The sequence below is a fragment of the Sceloporus undulatus genome, chromosome 1 (genome assembly GCF_019175285.1).
Source record: "Sceloporus undulatus isolate JIND9_A2432 ecotype Alabama chromosome 1, SceUnd_v1.1, whole genome shotgun sequence".
Lineage (NCBI taxonomy): Eukaryota > Metazoa > Chordata > Lepidosauria > Squamata > Phrynosomatidae > Sceloporus > Sceloporus undulatus.
The window spans coordinates 55904558-55922686 of record NC_056522.1 but is presented as its reverse complement, the minus strand read 5'-3'; the positions used below and the strand labels follow the sequence as shown (position 1 = coordinate 55922686).

The following is an 18129-nucleotide window of genomic DNA, read 5'->3' as shown; positions in this document are numbered from 1 at the left end:
GTGATGCAAAGGAATAAAAATATGAGATCTGTTTTCTGTGTCTTTTATAGTTAAATGTAACATATATTGCTAGTTAAAACAGAAAATAGGCCTACAAAGAAAAATCTACCTGTAAAAAGGTTGAGGAAAAACCAAAGCACAAGAAATACAATTATTAACCCACTGAGGAAACTCATACCTTACTAAAGGGTAGAGTAATTTATTTATGTGATAAAGCCACAAAAAGGCAAGATGGGGACAAGTAACACTGTATTTTCTTTCTTCCTTATTTCTTTTGTTTCTTTTTATTGAAAACATAACATCAGTGTTTTCTTGTACAGTCATTTTTTTCTGTTTTGGTAAGTTGTTTTTGCTGGCAACAGCCTGGACAAAGATTTTCTAAACGGTATGAAATGTTCCAACAGAATAAAGGTTGAGAAAACAAAGAAACACAAAGTGACTAACGGGAGATGAACATTCAGGAGCTTTTATGACTGCCCTAGCATAACATTCAGTTGGCTCATATGGCATTTTGTGTCCTCTCTCTTCCCACCATCAGAAACCACCAGTCATGCAAACAAAAACAGTGAATTAACATCTTGAACTTTAATTACACCATGTTAGAACAACTCTCACAAAAAGGGGAAACAATATAACTTTGAAGAGAAGTCTTAATAACAGTCTTTTATTTCATGTGCAGATGCAAAGACATCTCAAACTTATTTCTTTATTTTTCTTAGAGCTTGGAGAAATCAAGGTGCAGAGAATACAACTTGTTGAAGTGGTTACATTACTGTACATTCCCTTGCTTGTCACACGAAGTTCTGGGCAATGGCCAACACTTTTGAGAATTCTTGCCGCTTCCGAAGAAAGGAGGGTATTGGTGTTTTAATCCTTGTCCCAACTGGGTTCCCATTATCTTCAATGAGCACCACGTTGTTTGAATCAAACCTGGGAGTCATGCAAGGACCAGGCATCCTGTGACCCACAATTAAAGCCTTTTTCTTTTCCCCTTTGATAGCTAGAAGGATTTTGTCACCTACTTTGCCCACTCCATTTTTGTTGTACACATGGATGCATTTTGGAGGCCGATGGTAGGGTGTGTTTCCCAAGGCACTGTTATCCACCACTCGTACACGAGTCATCTTCTGGATGGCACTGCAGGCCCCACTGAGGCTGGCAAAGAGAAGAAAGAATTATAAGACAGACTGCCTGGAAAAAACAAGTCCATTTTCTGGGCACCAAGTTATGAAACATACAATATTACATATGGTATTACATTCTCACTCTCTCTCTCACCCGAGACTCATATGGGTTCACCACAATTCCCACATTACATTACAATACTCCCATCACCATTCATATGGTTATCTACTCTCCTTAGCTTTAGGGAACATCCTTCCTCCTGACTTGTCCTGCAATAACCATCTTGAAAATTGAAGTTATCACCTCAACTCCATAACCACATTTTTGCATTTCTATTGCTATTTCCATAAACAGCCTGCTTATATACTGCATATACTCATGTATAAGTCCAGAAATGTAGATTAAAACATTGACCCAAAAAACACGAGTCATCTTAGCCACGGGTCAATGTAAGTACTGTATTTTAATACACACACACACACACACAGTGAAAGGCAATAGTTTAATCTGCCCTGGAAGCACTGACCACCACCACCCCTTCTACTCTCTCATCCATCCAGCCTTTAGTATGTGCACAAATAGTTATGCCTGCTGCAATCTTGTTCTTTGGCATTGTTTCCCTTTACTTGGTCCTTCACATCCTTTATTATAAACCTCTAAGTTTTACCCTTGCCTTATCCACAGGTCATATCAAAATCCATAATTTTAGTTCCAAAACTTGTCCTCAACCTATATATGAGGTTGACTTATAGTTCAGTATATACGGTAGGTCTGTCCCTGGACCAGCCACTCCATGCATCAGAGGAAGCAGACTCAAGTCTATGAAAGCTCATGCCACTAGCTTCTTCTCTTTCAATTATTCTCATACTACAAGATCCCTTTGCATACTGATTTTCTAGACTATGACTATGTCTTTGAACATTTAATTTAAAGCATTATTTAAAGAAGAGCCTGGAAATTTTACTATTCTGCACTTCAGCTCCCAGAATTCTCCAGCCACCAATTGGAAGTTGAAGTCTGAAAAATAACTAATTGCAGCTCTTTTTTAAAACTAATAGCAATATGGGATTTTCTGAGGCTGAAAGTGTGTCATTCACCCAAGGTCATCCAGCAGGTTTCCATGGCTGAGGGGGAATCAGACCTGGTCTTCGGAGTCATAGTCCAACACTCAAACCACTACACCATGCTGGCTCCCCAACAATAAGGTGCCATATTTTTATTTAATTAAATTTATTTTATAGCCCACCTTTCTCACAATATGGGATGCAGGGCAGCTCACAATTTACAGTTGCCCCTCCTAACTCACAGATCTCAGATCCGCAAACTCGATTATGTGCGGAGGGGCGAATTTCATTAATTCTAATGGCACGCGCACCTGGCCAATGAGGCTTGTCCATTTTCCTGTACAGTATTTGAGAAAAGTAGCCCTAGGTACAAATATGAATTGACTTGTTCAATCCATTCGCCTTCCAGGAACCAGTTGTATTTTTTGCACTTTTTCCCAAATACCACCACGTTAGATTTATCTTTGTTAATAACTAAAGAGCTAAAAGAACAATAAATGGCTAGGTTCTGTAGTAGCCATCTTAAACCCACTTGCATATGGGCAATTAGAACCATATCGTCAGCATAAAGCAGAACGTTAAGATACGTATTACCTATCTTGGGACTATGAGCCAATGTAGGAGAAAGAAAACCAGGAATGTCATTAACATATAAATTAAATAGAGTAGGCGCCAGGATACATCCCTGTCTTACTCCTCTATACACGTTAACTTTTTTGGATAATGCACTGCTGGGACTAGTATGCACTCTTAAATAGGTATCTGAATGGAGAGCTTTAAGCAGAAAAAGGAGTCTTGGCTCCATGTTCATTTCTGCCAATTTGGACCAAAGAATATTGTGTCGAACGCTGCTCTAAGGTCAATAAATGTACTGTAGTAAAAAGTTATTTTCCTTCAGACATATGCTTAGTGATAAGATGGTGCAAAATAAAACAATTATCCATAGTGGATCTACCTGATCTAAATCCCACTTGTTCTTCCACTAGCAAATCATCTGACTAATCAATAAAATTGTTGTTGTTACTATGAGGCTTGAATATGTGCAAGCCTCTGTTTTCGGGGGGGGGGGCGGAATGGACCCCCCATGCAAACGGAGGACCAACAGTAAATTAAAACAAAATATAGTTAAATTAGGGGATTATGCAAAACTTAAAATCAATTAAACAGACAATGATATTTTTTTAAAAATATTAATTTAAACAGTTAAAAAAGCAGCTAAAATATGATGATGGTGGTGGTAATGATAAAAATACACCAGTTAAAAGACATTCTGTAATAGCCAGTTAACTATCAACTGTCTGGATATATTTGTATTAAACATAAACTATGAGCACTTGCTATGGGGAAGATGAAAGTACAGTTGTCCCTCCATGTTCACTGGGGTTAAAAGTGAAGGACCCCCGTGAATGAGGAAAAACCATGAATAAAAAAATACTATTAATTTTACCTGAGAGAACACATCTCTAGGAATCTCCAGGTCCTCCAGGGCAACTCTACAGTCGGCATCTGCCAGGTGCTGATCACAGAATCAAGCTGGAGGACCTACAAATGGCTAAAGAAGTGTTTTCTGTAGGAACTTCTAGGTTCTCCAGCACAAGTCTACAGTCAACTTCTGGCAGTGTTGTGCTGGAAGACCGAAAGATTTCTAGAGAGAACATATTAATCAAACCACAAATAATCAAAGCCGCAAATGTGGAAGACCAACTGTACAATTCTTTTAAAAATGCAGAACAGATATTTTCACGTTTCTGCTATTCAGAAAACCTTTGCACATCTGCTTATCTGCTGGAAAAAAAACTGGTACACTGCAGATAACTCTGAGAAGCATTCTACAGTGAGACTCGGGGAAGCAAAAAAAAAAAAACCTATGAAGTTTGATACCTCACAGAAGGCTGACTGATACTGATTAGATACCAGTCTGGCAGGTTTTTCTGGTTTTCTTCTCTTCCCTTAAAGTTACATGGAAAGAACTGGGCCAATGAAAATCAGACTACAACCCCACACACTCTGTTGTTGTTGTGTGCCTTCAAATCATTTTCTGACTTATGACAACCCTAAAGTGAACCTGGGAGCCAGTATGGTGTAGAGGTTTGAGTGTTGGACTGAGACTCTGGAGACCAGGGTTCAATTACCCACTCAGCCTCTGAGGCTGAGAAGTGGGTTCAATTGCCCACTTACCCCTTTATAGGTTTGCCTTAGAGTCACCATAAGTCAGAAACAACTTGAAAGCACAACAACACAGACACACAATGTAAACCTATGAGGCCTAAATACCCTAAAGGCACCAGATGCTGACCAATCTTGGAAGCTAAGCAGGATCAGCTCAGGTTAATACTGGGATGGGAGACTACCAATGAATACCAGGTGCTATAGGCAATATTTCAGAGGAAGGAATTAGCAAATCCACTTATGAGTGTTTCGTCCCTAAGAAAACCCTGTGAAATTCATGAAGTCACCATATGTCACCAGGTGACTTGAAAGCACACACACACTCAAGATGAACCACTCATGGGGTTTTCTTGGTAAGGGTTGTTCCAAGAGGTTTTGCCTTCCTCTGAGGCTGGGAGAGTGTGATTTGTCCAAGATCACCCAGTGGGTTTCCATGGCTGAGCAGAGATTTAAACTTTGGTCTCCAAAGTCATAGTCCAAAGGTCAAACCGTTACATCACACTGGCTTTCCCTAGACATTCTACTGTAGGAGAAAAACCAGTAGAACTCAAAGGTGTTTACTTTTAAATAGGCATACAATTAATTGCACTATTAACTCTCCAAATGACTTCCGAATGGATATGAAAAATATATACTGTACCTTGTTACTAGTACATTAAATTTCAATAAAATTGCTTTCTTAAAAGAACAAAAACAAAACAGAATCCTGAAATAAAGGCACACTGTGAGATATAGGCGGGTTACAGACTGCTGAAAAGCGGCGGTCTGCTGCCGCCGCCGGTTTCAGCATCTGGGAACCGCAGCAGCCAAATGGCGTGGTTCCCGGACGCTGCAAAGAAGGAGCGCGAAAATCACGCTCCTTCCTGCACCCCGGAAGAGACGCCACAAGTGCTGAAGCATGCACTCGCGGAGTCATTTCAGGGGTGCGACATGCGGACGCAGTGCGTCTGCTACGTCAAAATCTTGGCGGCCGTGTGGAATGGTCACTGCCATTTCGTACGGACTCAGTCCATACTAGGGTTAGGGGCGTCTATAAGAGACGCCCGTTTCTAACCCTAGTACGTGCTGAGCACGTACTTTCCTGCCTGTTTGTAACGGGCCATAGTCACACATTTTTGGAAGGCTGCTTTTTGAAGCGATAAAGAAAGTTTTGACACTAAATGGCAGAATACTGTGGAGAAGGCAAGCAAAATATATTTGTAAACGACCATACCTGATACCTAGTCAGCTTAAAGAGGATTTCAAATCAGCTTTCTACTATAAGGTTAATTCCTCTCAAGGGAGACTTGCTAATTAAAGACTAATCTGACAGGTTTCTGAAAATGATTTTGCATTTTTATTTTCAATTTTTTTTTTGTCCTTCCTCTTAAGATGATTCCATTAGAAAGAAAGAATCTGTGTCTCTCTCATCCATATGTAAAGCCAGTTACTTAAAGAGAAAAACAGTTATTGTACCAGAAATTAATTAAAAGACATCCAGGCTGAGATGCCAGATTTGTTGAACAGGCAATAGGATTTCTCTACATAATGTTTAAATAAGACACCATGTTTTTCATTCTCACTGCAAGTTACATTTTATATCCTGTTCAAGGAAGCAATTCTACAAGGTAAACCTGACTGAGAGAATCAACTGCTCAGCATCACTGCCAACATTTTAATTAAATTTCTATTTCTTAGAAGATGTTCATTTCTGACCTCCTTTTAAAGTGGACACTGTTTATTTTCTGAAAGACCTGGTTTGCCAAATGTCTAATAGCTAAAATAATACACATGCATTACTGTATCCTAGTATGCAAAGGGATTTTGTAGCACATTTGAGACTAACTGCAAGAGAGGAGTTGGTAACATGAGCTTCTGTAGACTTGAGTCTGCTTCCTCAAAGTATCCTAATATGTCATGGCACATTCACTCAGTGTTTTAAGGCTTCTTCATTTTTATTTATTAACAATGGCACTTGCTATACTTCTTGGACACTGCTACAACCATGTGTGCATGGTTGAAAAGATGTATAAGACTTTTCAGCTCTCTTTGCAAAGTATAAGGCAGGTCTGTCTCTCTAAGGATGTATCAACAATGACAAATTCCTCACTAATCTACATTTTGTCCTGGCCAGGAGTCAAAATGTCAATCTTTGCACTAAGTAAGTTGATATTTTGACTCCAGGCCCAAACAAGATTTGGGAATCCACTGAACCAGCTATTTATTTATAGCAACTTTCTCCTTTGGCAACTCAGATTATGTCATGAGTGCATATGACTCTGCTTCTTTCCCTTTTTTTCTTGAGATCTGCTTGATCCTAGGTTGAGAAAACACTGAGAACAAACTAGGTTCTCAATTGCTTGGTTTATGTTTCATGTGGTGATACCTAGACACTTGCTTTCATGGTGTAAGAAATGATGATGGGCAAGATTTAGCAACTACAACTCTAGGCCCACTTGTAATGGGTGGACTTCATCATTCAAAAACAGAAACAAAGAGAGACAGTTGTATGAGTTCAGATGGCCTACATGCATTTGTCATTTCCATTCAAAGGAACTCAACAGCCTTCACTCCAGAATAGAAAGCACATGTGCTGCAGTACATTTGAACAACACAACTGAAGTCCAGACGCTGGCTGAAAGTACTGACCTCAGTTGACACTGTCTGCTTCCACCAGATAAAGAAGTTGTAAGATAAAGTACTAAGGCAATACAAATATGTTTGATCCTTACAGTAAAAGAAGGGCCATTGCTCAGTGGCAGAGCACACATTTTCAGGACACCAGTCCCATGTTCAGTCCCTGATATCTCAAAGCAGGGATGAGAACTGCTCCCTTCCAATCACAAGTTGAATCTCCCTTATTCAGAACTCCAAAATCCAAAACACTTCAAATCAAAAACTTTTTCCATAGGTGGCTGAGATAGTGACACCTTTGCTTTTTGATGATTCTTTGTACAGAAACTATGACCCGTTACAGACGAGCCTTAAAGTACGTGCTGAGCACGTACTAGGGTTAGGAAGCGGCGGCGCTTCGGCACCCTCCCGAATCCTAGTACGTGCTCAGCATGTACAAAATGGTGACGGCCGTTCCACACGGCCGCCGCCATGACTACGTCACAACTGCGCCGCCTCCAAATGAGGCGCGCGGTTGTTATGTAGTGGGGCCGCGCGAGGGCGCTTAGTGTGCCCTTTCCGCGGCCCCAGAAGGAGCTCCGTTTCAGAGCTCCTTCCAGGTTGCGTCGCTGGGCGCAGCCTTTAGATGGCAGCCCCCGCTGGGTGCAGCCTCCTCCCCGCCGCCATCGGGTGTCCTCGGGGCTTGAAGCCCCAAGGACATCCCTTTCCAGGCCGCGGGGAAGCGGCCTTTTGCCCCTTCCTCGCGGCCCGGAAAGCGGTGGATCAGGGCCTCGGAGGCTGCAGTTGTGGCAGCTGAGGCCCCGATACATCGGGGAAAGGAGCGCCTACAGACCACCCCAAAGGGGCGGTCTGTAACACGCCTATGTTTCATGCACAAAATTATTTTAAAATATTATGTATAAAATTACATTTAGGCTATGTGTCTATAGTATATATAAAACATAGGGCTGAAGAAGACCACTTTGAAGGGGTGGCTTCAAGCCGCCCATGAAAGCCAGGTGGGGGCTGCAGCAACCACACGCCGTAGCCCCAATCTGGCCTTCTGCTCCAAATAGGAGCAGAAAAAAATCAATTTCTATTTGGGGTGGAAAAAAGCCTCCCCTTTTCTGTTGGAGCAGGCTTTTCGCTGGCTCCGGGGCTAGGGTTGCCATAAGTCAGGACCTCTAAACCGGGACAAATGTAGGACAAATGTAGGATAACATTTTCAAAGGTAGGACACTTTTATAAAAATTGAGGACATGAAAAATTGCTGGTTTCTTTTAAAAAAATATAGGATTAAACAGAAAGGGGGGTTAAATAAGGGGGTTTGAGAAAGGAGGCTATAGAAGGAGGGCTAGATGGGGTACCTAGAGGGGATTAGGGTTAAATAAAGAGGAGTAAGACACAGAGGGGTTAGGGGGGGCTTAGAAGAGACTTAAATAAGGAACTTAGATAGAGGGGGGTTAGATGGGCTTAAATTCTAAAGCACCAGAATTGTTCTCTCTGCAGGGCTCTCAGACTACATACACACTGCAGAAATAACCCAGTCTGACAGTACTTTAACTGTCCTGGATCAATGCTATGGAATTCTGGGAAATGTAGTGTTTGTGACTCCAGAGCAGAGCTCTGCTTGTTCAGTGCCAGAGCTGATATTTGCCTGTGTAGTTTGCTTGTTAATTTCACAAACCGCTCGGATTCCCAGTGATTGGTGGGTAATAAATAAATCCTATTATATTATTAGTTATTATTATTATTAAATAAGGTGGTTAGAGCAGTGGTTCCCAACTGTGTCCTTTAAGAGATTTTGGACTTCAACTCCAGAAGCCTCAGACATGTTACCAATAGTCTGAGATTCTGGGAGCTGAAGTCCAAAATTCCTTCAAGAGCACAGTTTGGGGATCACTGGTTGTTAGAGAGATGGGGAGTAGTATAGATGTAGGAGTTTGTAGAGGAAGTGATGGAGAGAGTAGTAATCGTGGTGAGGGGCTCAGTGAAAGTGGGGTAAACAGGGGGAGAGGGAGTCAGAGAGAGGTTAGAGAGGAGAGGGGGGTGTGTTTGGGGGGCCTTGGGGAGGGGCGCTTCCAATGTCCCGATGGGGCGATCCTGGGGGGAGCCTGGGGCCCAGGAGGGGCCTGGAAGGTGCCCTCTTGCCTCTCCTGGGTGCCAGCCCCTTCCTCCTCTTCTGAGCCTAAATGCCGAGGCTCTTCCTCTCCGACGGCTGGGTCCCTGAGGTGCCCCTCCCCTTTAGTGAGGCAGCTCTCCTGGCGCTTCAGAGCCCCTTCCTTGCAAGAGGAGGAGGAGAAGGGCTGGGGGGCAGGGGGTCCAAGAAAGGGCCCTTTCCTTCCCCAGGCTGGGCTGCCCCAGAAGCCAGGGCCCTTTCCTCCCCTCTCCCAGCGGCCTGCCTGGATGGGCGGGGGCCACTGCTGCTGCCGACCTGCCTGGCCCTGCTCCTCCTCCTCGCGCCTTATTGCCCTGCCTGACTAAGCCTGCTCCTTGGGACGGCTGGCCAATAGGGGCAAGGCAGAGCAGCAGAGCCCTCCCCTGCCAGCTCCAGCCCATCACAATATAGGGATGCAGCAGGGCCAGGAGCCGGGCAGCCACCCAAGGGCGTGACGTGACCGGGAACGCCCCCTAGAAATCGGAGGAGTCACGCCTCCCACCGGGTTATGGCAAGCCTATCCGGGGCGAGTGGTATCTAAACCAGCTGGTGTGTAATCACCGGTGCTGCTTCTGTCCAGCTTGGGGGCATATATTCCAAAACCCCAAAGGAAAAAAAATCAAAAATCCAGCAGCAAAGGGGAGGCTTTTTTCCACCCCAAATATGAATGGATTTTTTCTGCTCCTATTTGGGGCAGAAGGCCGGATTGGGGCTACAGCATGTGGTTGCTGCAGCCCCCACCTGGCTTTCTCAGGCAGCTTGAAGCCACCCCTTCAAAGCGGTCTTCTTCAGCCCTATGTTTCATATATACCATAGACACATAGCCTGAATGTAATTTTATTTACACGTCTAAACACCACACTCCCAAGCAAGTGCAGAGCCAGACTTCCAGGGCCATCTATTTTGGCCCATAAATGAATTTAATGTTTAGACTTGATTCCTATCTCCAAGATCATTATATATATGCATATATTCGAAAGTGCAAAAGAAAAAAAAATCCAAAATCCAAAACACTTCTGGTCCCAAACATTTTGGATAAGGGGTATTCAACCTGTAGTATACATAAATTGGAGTCCAGTAGGTATTTACAATACACTTCCCCTTAGACTCAGCTAACAGTGAAGAATGGCGAGAGTTCAAAATATGGGAAGGGTTGGAGCAACAATAGGTTGAAGAAGTCTGGCATAGACAAAATGGAGTCAGATGGACTGCAGGTTTGCCTCAGTAGATGGCTTCCCATTTTCCTAGTTCAGGCTCTCAACGCAATAAGTAAAGTGTCAGCATGGAGTCATATGGAGTATTTAAAATGTATTTTCTGTACACAAATTACCACATATTAAAAAAGATGAAATATTGCTTAAGGAGATTTCCCACACAACAAAATGCTTCCAGGAAATGCAGTAAGCAGCTTTGTGTCCCAATTATGGGAGCAAAATGGGATGATAATGATAATGATAAAAATACACTTGGCTTATGTATAGAGCCTTAGAAAATGTTCACCTGTGCAAACTAAATTCTGCACAAGGGCAGGTCTCCATTTTGTTGACAAAACCACTTAAGAAGTTCTTGAACGGCCAGCCTTACTCTCAGGAACTTTCTCATTCTATAAAGAACTCATATAATGGAGGAACCATCAAAGTCAAGGGTCTTTGTTCCCTCTTGAAAGTGAAGTATTTGGCCCAAATATTTTCCACTCTCTTGTAGAGCAGCACACTAAATGCCAATGGGGGCGGGAGGCCACATAACCATCTGAATAAGAGGGCATATGAAGTTGCACCTGAAGTTAACATTTTGACTGAGAATACTGATGATGATGATGATGATGATGATGATGATGATGATGATGATGATGATAGTTTATTTCTATAGTGCTGTAAATGTACACAGCACTGTAGATACAGATAATCAAGTCAATAAAAATACAATCCAGGCAATTTAGTACTGCTAGCTAATCTAAATAGGAGTGACTCTGCAGTCACAGGCAGGATCTTTCCTTCCTTGTCTACTTAAGAACCTTTTAAATTGGAGGCGACTGGAATTAAGCTTGCTTGTTTCTTTCTATTTTTTAAAAAGAGCAGAATATGAAGAAAAGGAACAAGAAGCCAAGACAAGCCCATCTTTTGCAGGTAGAACTGCTTAAGAGTGGAGTCACACAATCTAGGAATGGAGAAAGTTGTTGACATTATTGGGCTATGAGGCTAGAGCTGATGGGAACTGTAATTCAAGAATAAGTGTAGGGCTACAAGTTATCTCCTGCATCATAGTCATAGACATAGGAGATAAGTTGTAGCCCTACAGATATTCTTGGAGTACAGTTCCCATCAACCCAAGTAATCTTACACACTATGGTAATACACACACATAGGTTCCAATGATGCAAAAGGGCTTGTATGTAGATAACCATGCACAGAATTGCAAAATCTTAATGAAAAGGTCAGACCTACACTTTAAAAAGACTCATTTCCTGTATCACTCCTAAAAGAGATTTAAAATATCAAGCACTAAAGGAACGAAACTTCCACAAGAATCATGTTTTGGCCCAGTTTCTCCCCTCAGCCATTATCTTGTCCCCTGTCTAACTCAAACATTACTAGTTTTCTAGCCTTGGTCCTCTTGGTCTGCAATTTAACAGGAGACGGTGGCCAAGTTTATCACACAGAAACTTAAAGGACGATTTCGGTCTTTAGTGATACCTTAAGAAAGCATCAGACATCCCAGCTATGGGAATTGTCTTCCTGTGTTTCACAATGTCAAAATTTGTTAAAACCACCAATTCAGTCTTCCAGTTATGTGTGACTGTAAGAGGGATAAAAGTAAATCACTACAAGAGTAAATCCCTGACATTTTTTCCTCGTTTTATAATGTTCCTGCTTCACCACTTTTTACAGCAAGCAGCCTGACACCTAGAACTATGCTGGTGATTCTTCAGTCCAGAAAGAAGGGTGTAAAACATATGTAGGTATAATGATTATTTTAATAAGTGGATTTTAAAAACACATTTTTGGAATTAACTGATTTAATGAATGGGAAGAATCCAGAATACTTTTAGCAATCAATACATTCCCGTAATATAGCTCTTACAAACGGCATGCAATTCCATATACATTTTTCTGTTTTAGAAAACAGAGAGATGATTGCCATAGATACATTTCACCAAATGTATTTTTGTGTTAAGAAATATATTCAAGTATAAAGCAATGTTAATAATTAGTCATGCTAGAATAAATACCTGAAATTTTGATGATTTGTTGTTCTATATATTTGGGGTAGGAGTAACCCCAGGGACCTTTTCAGTAGAGCCATCAGGTTTCCAGTAGCAAATCCTTGACAAAAAGAGAAAAAATAATTGTTGATGACAACAGTTTTCTGTAAATACAGAGCAAACTTATAATCATAGGAAGATAAGGAAGGAGCAAGATTCTGGCATATTCTCCCTAAAATCCACCCCAAACATTCATTCTCTTGTCAACCTTATCTCCTCAAATCAAAGTCAACATAAATCAGGGACAAGGTTTCCCATGACATTCTTGTAAACAAGCTTGCAAAATGTGGACTAGACAAGGTAACTGTTACATGGATTTGTAATTGGTTGACTGGCCGATCCCAAAGGGTGCTTAACAATGGCTCCTTTTCATCCCAGAGAGAAGTGACCAATGAGGTTCCACAGGGCTCTGTCCTGGGGCCAGTGTTATTCAACATCTTTATCAATGACTTGGATGACAGAATTGGGGGCATACTCATCAAATTTGCAGATGACACCAAGTTAGGAGGAACAGCTAATACTCCAGAGGACAGGATCAAAATTCAAAATGACCTGAATAGACTAGAAAACTGGGCCAAAGCTAACAAAATGAAATTCAACACGGAGAAATGTAAGGTACTGCACTTAGGGCAGAAAAATGAAATGCACAGATATAGGATGGGGGAACCTGGATGAATGAAACTATGTGTGAAAGGGATCTGGGAGTCCAAGTAAACCACAAGTTGAACATGAGTCAACAGTGCGATGCAGCAGCTAACAAGGCCAATGTGATTCTAGGCTGCATCAAGAGAAGTAATAGTGCCACTCTATTCTGCTTTGGTCAGGCCCCACCTGGAATATTGTGTCCAGTTCTGGGCACCACATTTCAGAAAGGACATTGAGAAACTGGAGAGTGTCCAAAGGAGGGTGACTAAAATGGTGAAGGGTCTGGAAACCATGTCCTATGAGGAACGACTGAGGGAGCTGGGGATGTTTAGCCTGGAGAAGAGAAGGTTAAGAGGTGATATGATAGCCCTGTTTAAATATTTGAAGGGCTGTCATATTGAGGAGGGAGCTAGCTTGTTTTCTGCTGTTCCAGAGACTAGGACCCGGAGCAATGGATACAAACTGCAGGAAAAGAGATTTCACCTCAACATTAGGAGGAACTTCCTGACAGTGGAACAAACTCCCTCTGAGTGTGGTGGAGTCTCCTTCTTTGGAGGTTTTTAAGCAGAGGCCATCTGTCGGGGACGCTTTGATTGAGATTTCCTGCATGGCAAGGGGTTGGACTGGATGGCCCTTGTGGTCTCTTCCAACTCTACGATTCTATGATTCTATGACATGTAACACAATGGTATGCATTTCAGGAGAGGAGGGGAAAGCAGTGCAGTTTTCTTCTTCAAAGGCATATAGATCAGCCTTTCCCAACCTGTTTTCCTCCAGATGTGTTGGACTATAAATTTCAACATCCTTGGCCAAAATGGATAAGTTATGGATGATTCAACTTATAGTTCAGCACATATGGAGGGTATGCTATTAGGAAAACACTAAGCTGGCAGCATTTTCAACTTTCATCAGGTTATAATCTGTGTATGTATGTGTGTGAGAGAGGTTGCATGCATCAAGCTCTTCATTTTTCTTTACACTGTAAAAGCTTTGCTTTGGGTGATTCTTTTCCAAATTACCAAAACAGGATGCACTGTAATAAATCTATTATAAATAAGAATCTCTCCTAATTTTTTCCCAAAGTGGTAGAAAACCTAAATTGATCATTAGGGGAAAAAAAAGTGATTAGGCTCTATGTTCACACCTCAAACCTTCATTTGGATATTACATGTTCTTAAAAGCTTCCTATGGGTATTGGATTATAAGCACCTCTCTGTTTCATGCAGCAAGAGCTTCAGGTTCAAAATGACCAATACATTTAAGAGAGCTTTTGAACACTCAGAGCAGTAACCACAAAGCAACCACATTGCTAAAGTAGCAACCACTAAGAACAGCATAAATAAATTAAATGTTCATTTTTCTTAACCTTAAGTAACATAGTTATCTGTATTCTAATGATGTGCTTGCTTCAAGGAGGCCTATTCTCATTTTGCTCACTTTTCTCTGGTGATCACTTCCTACAGTTCACCTAAAGAGGCCTTAAGATTGTCTTTTCCAACTAGCATATAAGAAACAAGTAGGGCTATACAACAAATTTCCATGGGGCATCCTTGGCATGTGGTTTATCCAAGCCTTTGTGTGACAGGTTGGGGGGGGGGACCAAAGATGAACATTAAGACAGGAGTCCCTGCTGTAATTGAGTCTTACGTCATGTGCAAATTATTATACAGTATAACTATTTCAATTTCTGAACACTAAAAACTCATTTAAAGTCTCCATACAAGTATATAATACTTATATATAATACATATAAGCTTCTGGATGTGAGTCCGCTTTAATTTGGAAGGCGTCTGGCACAATTTATGTAGTCCTGTCTCTTGTCTGTAATATGAATTGTGGCCTACAATGCAGATGTAGTGTAAGGTACTCTTTCTCTTAGCACAGCCCTAAAACCTACAATAAGGGTATAACATGAACTATACAGCAATTGGGGAGTTGTTATATACTCTCCTTTCAGTCCAACATGCAATGTGAGCAGAGAAACAATCCATGATGGTTATAAGCTTTTATCGCAGAAACAGTCTCAACCTGCAAAAGGAACCTTAATCCTCTGGGAACACTTCACGGTTCATATAAATGAATACAATGTTCAGTTATCATCTACTATGCTGCAGGGCTGTTGTACCTCAGGGTCTCTCAACAGCCTTTCCGAACCTGCAATATGGGAAGTATGAACTGCATTTGCTCTGGGACTGGCATTAGCTAAGCTATTATCCAGAACTAAATTAGAAAATGCAATAATTCTTCTCTTCACTGCTGTCTTTTGGGGTTCGGGCAGTGCCATGACTCCCACTTGTTGCCTGGGGATATTTAAAAAGAGCTCCCTGTACAATGTAAGAGTCTGAACAAACAGACCAAAATAAAGCTGCTTTGGATCACTTTGGATTTATGATGTTTAAATGCTGCATGAGTCCTAAGAGGCCAGAGGCCATGCCAAAGCCACCCTCCAGTCCTAAGGACTAGAGTGCAGTTTTGACACAACTTCTGGCCTCTTAAGTATGTGTCATTTAAATAGTATACCTCCAAAGTGACCTGAAGCAGCTTTATTTTGGCTTGTCTGTTCGGGCCCTAAGACAGGAATGAGAACTGTGTGGTCCTCTAGATGTTGTGGAACATCAACTTTCAACATTACTCACCACTGACTTTGCTTGCTAGGACTGTTGGGAATTACAGTCCAACAACACCTGGAGGGCCACACAATTCTATCCAGACACCGACATGGATCTATCTACATTTCTTCTATCTATGTGTCTCTTTCTCCATCCACCACATTATTTATATCCCTTCTAGATCAGGACTGAAATCCGCTTACAAAAAAAGACAGGAAATTACAATGAAACACATATAGCTAAAAACAAACAAAATCCAGATTAGAAATCGCAACAAAATTAAAACCATCTAAATTTTACAATAAAGGAAAGATTAAAAATTGAACAGCACCGTATTTTTAAAAAATACCCATTTCAAAAAGTTTACTGGAAAAAAGATCTTGACCTGCTATTGAAAAGACATAAAAGAAGGAGCCATCCTAGCTTCCCTAAGGAGGGAGTTCCAAGGTATGGGAACAGCCACAGAGAACGCCTCCTTCTGCATTCACACTAACTGTGCCTGTGAAAGTGGTAAGACAGAAAGAAGACAGAGAGCTACACCTCTCCTCTTTCTCCATCCTCTTTTCTAGTCACTCATTTTCTCACACAGAGACCCAGTCATTCTGTACACATTCAGTCTTTGTTGGCTGTATTTCTGGGAGGTTCCTCATAGAGATGTCAGCCACCTGACATAACAAACATTTTTCACTTCTGAAAATTTTGGGCTTCCCAAGTAGGCACAGATCTCCCTATTGTGCATAGGTGCTGTGTAAACCCTATTCCGTTTTTTCATAGGTCAGTAAAATGAGTATCCAGTTTGTTGCGGGTAATTGGCTTACGTACTGTAAACTGCTTAGGGAGTGCTTGTTCACAGATAAGCAGTATAGATATGTACTTGCTATTGCTATTTCCTGAAGATCAGAAATAGAATATAAAATGTAGAATGCCCAAGATGGGGATGGAAAACAGCACTCCTGTTTATTATTTATATTCTTCCCATGGTTCAATTATTCATGATACACCAATTTTCAGGCAGATGCTGGCATTTCACTCCTGCTCAAACCCACCAATCAAAAATAACTGCTAAACCAAGAACTAATTCATATTCACTGTGTAAAGGTGACATGTGGAAAAGTGTCTTTTGGCACAGAGATATTCCACAACCAGCTATTGCTCTTGTAACAAGCAACCACATATGCACACATAATTCTTTTCCAATTTTATGCCGTAATTGCTGTATTTCATATCTGATAAGCACGTTTTTAAAAACAAAGTAACAAAAAAGGAATCCCTTCACACTTGGAATCAAGATATTATCATTCTATCTCATTCTCTTCAGGAAATGTTTGGATTATAATCCAATTGAACTCAAAATAAACAGCTGAAGAAAAGGCAAAAGAAACAAAGAAATAAAATTGATTTCTCCTAGTGTTGGTGTAAGCCATGCCGAGGATTCCCAATGTTGTATTTCTATCATGAGGAATGTTTCAGTGAAAAGACTTGGTAGAAAGTGGAGGGGGTTTGCCTTTTTCTTGCCTGCTAAATCTCACCTTCAGATCCTCCATACCTGAGACAGAAAACATGGGGCCTACCAACTAGTGTTGGAGCTTAATTACCACCATCCCTCACCAATTATTGTGTTGATGGGAAATGATATTCACCAATATCTAGAAGGAACACATTCTCCATATGTGCTCTGACATTTAAAATAATCTCTTTTCCCTCCCAGCATGTGTAAAAGGAAATAAGCAGGAGGATTTGGCAAAGTATTAGCAGGCATGGAAAAACTTCTTGCCACTTGCTAGTTCTCCCCCATCTCCAACCTGCCTGCACTCATGTTATCTTGATAACCACTGGTCTCATGGCATGTGTTTTCATAGATCATGTGCAGCTCCACTCTCAGTCCAAGTACATATGGGGCCAAGGGAAGCACTGTGTTGTGAGAGAGACAGATAACTTTAATGTGGTAGTTATTCAGTTGAGCATTTAGAAATATAGTTTAGGCTTCCAAAGAAAAGGGGCAACCAAGTTACCAAGGGAATGCAAACACAACAAATAGAAGAGTTCTAGGTGTGAATAATTTTCACTACGTCAGGCTCTACAATGCTAGAAATGTGCTGACTGAATCAAGAAATCAAGAATCAAAAAATGTGCTGACAAAATTTCATTGAATTCTTATTGGGAGAATGCAATCATTTCCCCTGCTTCATCCTGGAGCCTTCCCCAAACTGATGCTCTTCAGATGTGTTGGGCTACAACTCCTGCCATGCCCAGCCAGCATTGGGAATTGTAGTCCAACACATCTGGAGGACACCCAACTAAGAAAAGAAATAGTGTTAACAAACACACAGGAGCCTTTTTAGCCATCAAAAGTTTGTATCTATGGACCCGTACAGACAAGCCAAAATAAAGCTGCTTCAGGTTACTTTGGAGGTATGCTGTTTAAATGACACACACATCTTAAGAGGCCAGAAGCAGCACCAAAGCTGCGCTCTGGTCCTTAGGACTGGAGCATGGCTTTGGCAT

General features: G+C 41.5%; 1 protein-coding gene across 2 annotated transcripts in view; it reads right to left on the bottom strand.

The window, feature by feature from the left end:
• Positions 1 to 252: 252 nt before the first annotated feature.
• MRPL14 (mitochondrial ribosomal protein L14) overlaps positions 253 to 18129 on the bottom strand; it is a 29852-nt gene continuing 11975 nt past the window's right edge. For both annotated transcript variants that reach the window (XM_042446951.1, XM_042446952.1), the window contains exons 3-4: positions 12338 to 12431; positions 253 to 1155 (exon numbers count right to left, since the gene is read on the bottom strand). In XM_042446951.1, the coding sequence (XP_042302885.1) occupies positions 792 to 1155; positions 12338 to 12411 (438 nt within the window). In that variant the 5' untranslated portion in view covers positions 12412 to 12431 and the 3' untranslated portion in view covers positions 253 to 791. The remainder of the gene's footprint in view (positions 1156 to 12337; positions 12432 to 18129) is intronic.